At 36.0% G+C, this 6,532-nt stretch overlaps 1 protein-coding gene across 1 annotated transcript; it reads right to left on the bottom strand.

Moving 5' to 3' along the window:
• Positions 1 to 3,544: 3,544 nt before the first annotated feature.
• LOC110727249 lies at positions 3,545 to 4,148 on the bottom strand. Its single transcript, XM_021906816.1, has 2 exons — positions 3,965 to 4,148; positions 3,545 to 3,831 (listed from the first exon to the last, which is right to left on the bottom strand). The coding sequence occupies exons 1-2, from the start codon at positions 4,146 to 4,148 to the stop codon at positions 3,545 to 3,547; spliced, it is 471 nt and encodes a 156-aa protein (XP_021762508.1).
• Between the last annotated feature and the right edge of the window lie 2,384 nt (positions 4,149 to 6,532).

Genomic DNA, 6,532 nt, shown 5'->3' with positions numbered 1-6,532 from the left:
TGTTTTTGCTTATTCTTGTTATTGTATACATTATGTTATGTAAAAACAAGAATTGTCCTGACGAGACGAATTACAGGGGCCATTATAGTATTAAAAATTGAATTAGTATGGATTATTAGTATGTAGTACATGGAAGGAAGTGTGGAGTTATTTTTTGTTGTTGCATAACCACCATGACTTGTGCTAATCATTTGTGCTAACTTCAATATTATGGTAATTATATTTGTTTTTTGAGCATGTTGGATATGTATTATTGTAATCGTGATTACGTGTTAAAGATTTTTAAAATATGTCTTTATATATTACATATGTTTTATATTTATATATAATGTAAGTTTTTTCATAATCGATTTAGCGGGCCAAGTGGGTGAATGTAAATTCCACATTACGTGTCAAGTAGGTGACCCGCTTAATCTATTGTTTTAATTAATTAAATGTCACTATTTAAGTTAATACATATATCCAATTACAGAAATGCTCATATTAAATCAATACTGTATAAAAGATAAGTGTCCTTTGATGGATTGGTTTACTTAACTTATTAATGATTTAATTATAAATAATTAATAAAAGATAACATTTATTGATATAAAAGATAGTTGGTTTTATCCGACTAAAATCGGGCCCTCTGCTCTCCTCTATTAAGGACAATTGGACTACATATAAAGAATATATATATATAGAGGTTATGTTTTTTCAAATAGTAGACTGTTTTTACATTTTCCATCATTAAGAGCTAATAAAAAAATCAAGTATTAAAGTTAGTGAGACAGGAGAAGGGTTTGGTATTGTTCTTCTTCCCCATCAAGATTCATCCAACCAAAGGTACAATCATGGCTTTAAGCTCATCAAATGGTATGTAATGTATCAATTGATTCTAGGCTTAAGTTTTATTTCCGCATTAAATTTTTTAAGTATTTCTTACAACACAATCTCGGGTCGATATATAAATTCTACCGTGAAATGTGTGTATACATGTTATTACCAAACAAATGAAACAAAATCTTTAGGAATTCATTCATTCCAGCCAATTATAAAAGATAGATGTGTTATCATACACATTAAGTGACATACATTAGCTTTAGGTTACATAACAAGAATTATGAACTAAGTAATTGTTGGGATATGCCAGGCCCGTGTAGTAGTGCGACACATGGGCGACGCTTGAAGATCCTAGTAGCAAGCTACTATGGTGGATTTTCCCCCTTAAATAAATTTAATATCGTTGTGAGCCATTAGCACACGTATCAGATATAAACTGATAAGAATAGATACTACACTAGATCTTAGCCAAAAGAACGAGAAAGGTATGATTTGTCTAGTCTCAACTCCTGCCATTTATTTCCTAAGTTGTCGTACCCTTTTCGTTATTTCTCAATGTGGTATAGCAACAACAATCCTTATTTAAGGGGGGTTGATCACAACAAACTTCTGAAACAAATATCATTATTTTAATCAGAGAGAAATAGTGTATTAACAACACAGCTAGAGGTCCTGGAATCTAACGAATTTGGTTGACAAAAGGAGAAAGACTTAACACACATGCATACTCTTATATACGGGCGTGGCTTTGTGGATGTAAAACTTTTTAGACTTCCATCTTAATGTCTTGAACAAAATGGAGAAATATTTATCAAACATACATAAATAACATTTAGGTGTAACAAGGCATACATTTTGACCACCCGAGATTTAATCTCAACAAGGCTTGCTTGTCCTGGATTTTTGTTGTTTGAATTTGGTCTTGTGAAATATACAACATGTAAAAAATAAATAAAAAAAAATTAAATGGATGAATCCTGAGCAGAAATTATCAGTATTCTTCAATTTAGTTGTTATAATACCCCTTTTCTCGGACAATAATCTCACAAATTTGTCACAATAGACTTTAAAATTTGAAACCAACATAGATTGTTAGGGAATTCAGACAACAAACTAGAGAAGTCAGCATAACCATAAATTAATGCAGATTTATTTACATACTATTAAACTCCAAAACTCAAAAATGAATAATAATCCACCACACACCATTACGGACTCAGCTTAGGGATACCATTATCCAACAAATAACAAGAGCAGTTACAAGAATTGTGAAATTGAAGGTAACGACGACCCATTTTAATTAAAGACAACACTAGTTTAACCCGTCATAGTTTAAAGTATAGATTATGATCCTATGATAGTATGACAATAGCTAAAGAGAATGTCAGTTTAATGTGGCAAACAAGACAACATTTTGAGTTGTATGACCAATTTATGATTCAGAAATTTCACCATATACCACTGAGTTATAACTTAATTCACCATATACCACCAAAAACTTTCTAATTCACCATGTACCACTCAGTTCCTGTACATTACCACAAAATGCCTTTTTTGGTAACTGCCGGTAGTCCGCCGTTTGGGGTAATTTACTAATTCAGCATATACCATTAATTTAAAAGTTATTTCACCAAATACCATTAAGTATAAAGTTATGTCACCAGATACCTAGAATTTGCAACGGCTATTTTATTAAAAAAAAAAAAAAAACTTGCCGCTGAACAATTATAATGGCTAGTTTATGTATATAAAAGTAGTACTTGAGGGATTGGAGTAGCAATTCACACTTCTAAAAACAATTGCAAAGATGTCCACTCACTCGAAATCATCATTGTCATCTTACGATTCTTTGTAAGTAAGAGTGCCAAACAAAGCTTGTTGTTGTGGTAGGAGGTTTGCAATAAGGAGCTCTGATTCGGCAAAAAATCCACAAAGGTTGTACTATAAGTGTGATGTATGGAGACTTTCAGATCGTCCAAGGGTAATGCCGAGCAAAATGTCCTTTCAGGTTATAAATATCAAAGCAGGGGAGGGATAGACACACAATGCCATAGAGGTGAAAGCTTGTTGAAGCAAGAATTGAAGGAGCTCAAGAGAAAAGTAGCAGAGCAGCAAAAAATAGTTGATGCAGCAATTAAAATAGGAGTAGTTATGTTTATGGTGATTGTATTTGTAGCCTTGAAATAATTTATGTAAACAAAATATCATTGCTAAAAGAAATTTGCATTTCTAGCTATTACATAGCTTGCGATGTCAAAATATTATGGCTACATAAATGTATAATATTTGTATTACATATCGTGGAAATGTCAAAAACATGTTTATGCCAAAACAAACTAAGTACTTAACACTTAAGTTTCAAAAGTTTTCACCAAAAACTTACACATCATGCATGGCAGCTTCATGGATGTCAACTATCAGCCATTCTCTTCTTCCCCCTTCCTTTGCCTTGTTGTGAAGTGCTCGCTGCATTTTTCGCCTTTTCTGTAGCTGCCTTTCTTGCATTGCAGTTTAAGGCATTGTGTCCCAGTTCTTTGTAAAGACTGCACTTGTTGTTCTTGTGCCTCTTTCCTCTCCTTGGTACATGAGGGGCTCTTCTACTCTGCTTAGCTGGTCTGCCTGCACTTCTTTTGACAGTTGGTGGTGCTATTTCTGGCACATCAAGTGCTGGTCAGTGAGTTGGGTCAGCCATGGGATGGATGTGGTCTGCATATGTCAGCTTCTATGCAGCCCCCTTGAAGTATGTTGACATAAAATCCCTCGGTTCAAGTCTTTGGCTGTAAATGACCCTTAGACCATGCTTGCATGGTATCCCTGATCCTTGCCATTTCCCACACCCATAGCTCATATTCCCTAGTGTGACAGGGAACTTAACATGGCCATCCCTGACTTTAAACTCTCCACCTCCACAGGCTGTTACATGGGAGAACCTAGACTCATCACTCCTTGTCATGTCAATTGCTTTATCAAACCTAGCACCTATCCTTTTCATGCGCCAATTTCTTACAGCTGATTAAGTCCAAAATTAAAAAACACACACACACACACAACAAACATACCACAAATAATACCAGAACAGTGTATTATGCCAAAACAACCATTTGCATGCATTAAAGTAAAAAACTTAAGCACAAGATATTACTTTCCAATAATGTCAGGACAGGCATATCTCTGATGGGCTTTGTGCATGCATTGAATGACTCAACAAAGTTTGTTGTGTTATGATCACAACAAACTATTCTATCAAACTTGTGCACACTCCATTGCTCTTCCACAGCTCTAAGATATTGTTCTGCTGCTACATCATACTCCTTAATCTTAGACATTGCTTTTTCATACACTTATTCATTATATGCATTTGCTATAATCCAAAAGAGCTTATGAAAAGTTGTCCTACTCCATCTTGTAGTCTTGCAGTTTGAGTACAAATGTTGGTAGCAAACTCTCCTAGTTGCTCTTAGGAACACCTCAAACAGAGCTGACTCAACACCCTTAAAAAACCATGGCAAAGTAAGTTAGTGGTGTAATGATAACAAATACATAATCACATAAATGAAATACCTTACCCTTATCCTATCACTGATGAATGTCCAGTCATCCTTCTGACATCCATATTAGGCAAATAAGCACCTAAGGTTTCTGAAGAAATAAGTTCAGCTATCTATGCTCTCTGTGTCAACAAGACCATAGGCTATAACAAAAATTTCACTATTCCCATCAATTGCAACTATAGTAAACATAATCCCTTTGTAATAGCCACTGAGATGTGCACCATCTATTCTTATGATAGGTCTGTAGCCACCCAATAATCCTTTCACCTGAGCTGCAAAAGATATGAAACAAGCCTTGAATTTTAAGCCCTGATCCCCATTGTCAGTCCATGTAATAAGAGCATATGACCTAGGATTTGTGGCCTTAATCATCTCTGCATAATTTGGTAGTAGTGCATAAGACTGAGCAAAGCCACCATGTATTTGCTCTCTGGCTAAAGCCTTCACTTTGTTGAATAATCTTAGCTTGACATCGATCCTGTATCTTTCAATGCACATTCGTTGCAATGATTTAACTGGAATCTCTAGGTTTGCCTCCAAGTCTTGTAACAAATGTCTGCAAAGCCATGCTGAAGAGACCATAGGATTCTCTTCAAGCCTCCCATAAGTTCTATGTTCTCCTTCTAGCTTCTTTATAGCCCAGCTGACTTTATCAATAAGGACTGCTACATGAATCCTCCAGTTGCAATCACTAATCAAACACCTTGCTGTGTATCTTTGGTTGTCAGTATAGTCAACTGACACTACAAACCCTTCTTGTATGCAGTAGTCTCTGAACAACTCAAAAAATTGTGTTTTGGTTTAAAAAATTTACCATGGTTCAAGTTGAATGGACCCAAATGGTAAGTGAAACCAGACTTTGCCATTTTTGTACAGTTTGTCTAAAACATGGGACCCATCTAAGTAATCTTCAAAGGTTTTCTTAGGGATATTATTAGCAAGTTTTTCTTCTTCCATAATGTAGTCATCTTCAATGTTCAAGTCCATATCTAGATCATCCTCAACATCAGAAGCTTCATAATCATGATCTTCACTTTCATCAGAAGGTCATGGATCAGATTCATCATCACTTTCCTCAACAGGCATTGGTTTTTTGCTCCTTATATTCACTTACCTCCCTGCTCCTTTTTTTACCTAACCACAACACTATACCTATTTGTTGTGCTTCTGGGCACCCTTCACTCTTTGGGTTTAATTCTAGTTTGTTCTTTAACTTTACCAGCAGAACTAGAAGAGGCCCTAGTTTGCCTAGATGGTGGTGGTGGTGGTGGTGTAGGCTACTTGGGTTGGGGGGTGATCTCTGTATGTGTGGATTGTTTGGAGAATCATGATGTGTTGGTGTTAGTGGTGGAGAAGGATGCTGGTTTTCATTAAGTGGTGGAGGTGTGGGCTATCTTGGTTGACTGGACTGTGTAGGCTGGCTGGGTTGAGTGGGCTATGTAGGTTGGGTTTTTTTTCTTTTTTGGAGTTAGTTTTTTCCTTCTTGGAGTTTTCTTTGGTGGTGTTGGTGTCTTATTTTTTTTTCATTTGTGGAATGTTGTGTGGGTTGAGATGATTGTTTTTGTGAGGGTTGAGGTTGAGATTTCCCTGGAAATACCTCATCAGCTACTGGGGTGTTAAATACCCTAACATATTTAACCTCAACATTCTCAGCATTCACAACTGGGACCTCAACAACCACAATAAATTGCTGCTGGGCCTCAAGTTGCTCCTCACCTTCTGTTGCCTCTGCCATTCTCCTATTCTCTTCCTCTCTATGCTTACTTTGTTCAGCCCGATCCTTCAACCTTTTTGCCCAACTCGCTTCAGCTAACTGAAACACAAGACATGGTGATTTTGTCTCCTCTGTGAACACTTCAATTTCGTCCTTCCCTTCATTCCACTCCCACTTTTTCAACATTGCCCCATCATTAACCAACTCCAACTTACGATTAGTTCTAGGTTTACTGACAATCAAGGTGAAGTATTTAGGGAGGAAAACATTCTGCTTCATTGAATCCTCAAACATTTACTCAAACAACTCCATCAAATTGGTCTTATCATTGTCATCCACCATAACATCAAAAGAGCCACTTCTAGAATGAACTAACAACCACAGTGCACTCATCCTAAGAATGAATTACAAATAACAACATTTAACATCACAATCCAAACAACAA

The sequence above is a fragment of the Chenopodium quinoa genome, unplaced genomic scaffold, assembly GCF_001683475.1.
Source record: "Chenopodium quinoa cultivar QQ74 unplaced genomic scaffold, ASM168347v1, whole genome shotgun sequence".
In the NCBI taxonomy this organism is placed as follows: Eukaryota; Viridiplantae; Streptophyta; class Magnoliopsida; order Caryophyllales; family Amaranthaceae; genus Chenopodium; species Chenopodium quinoa.
The sequence above is the reverse complement of the archived record's forward strand: the minus strand, read 5'-3'. Positions and strand labels throughout refer to the sequence as shown.

Coding starts and splice junctions, on each gene's coding strand:
- LOC110727249 (XM_021906816.1), bottom strand. CDS start 4,148: ATGTCTAAGATTAAGGAGTATGATGTAGCAGCAGAACAATATCTTAGA. Junction 3,832..3,964: donor TGTCCTGACATTATTGGAAA/GTAATATCTTGT, acceptor GGACTTAATCAG/CTGTAAGAAATTGGCGCATG.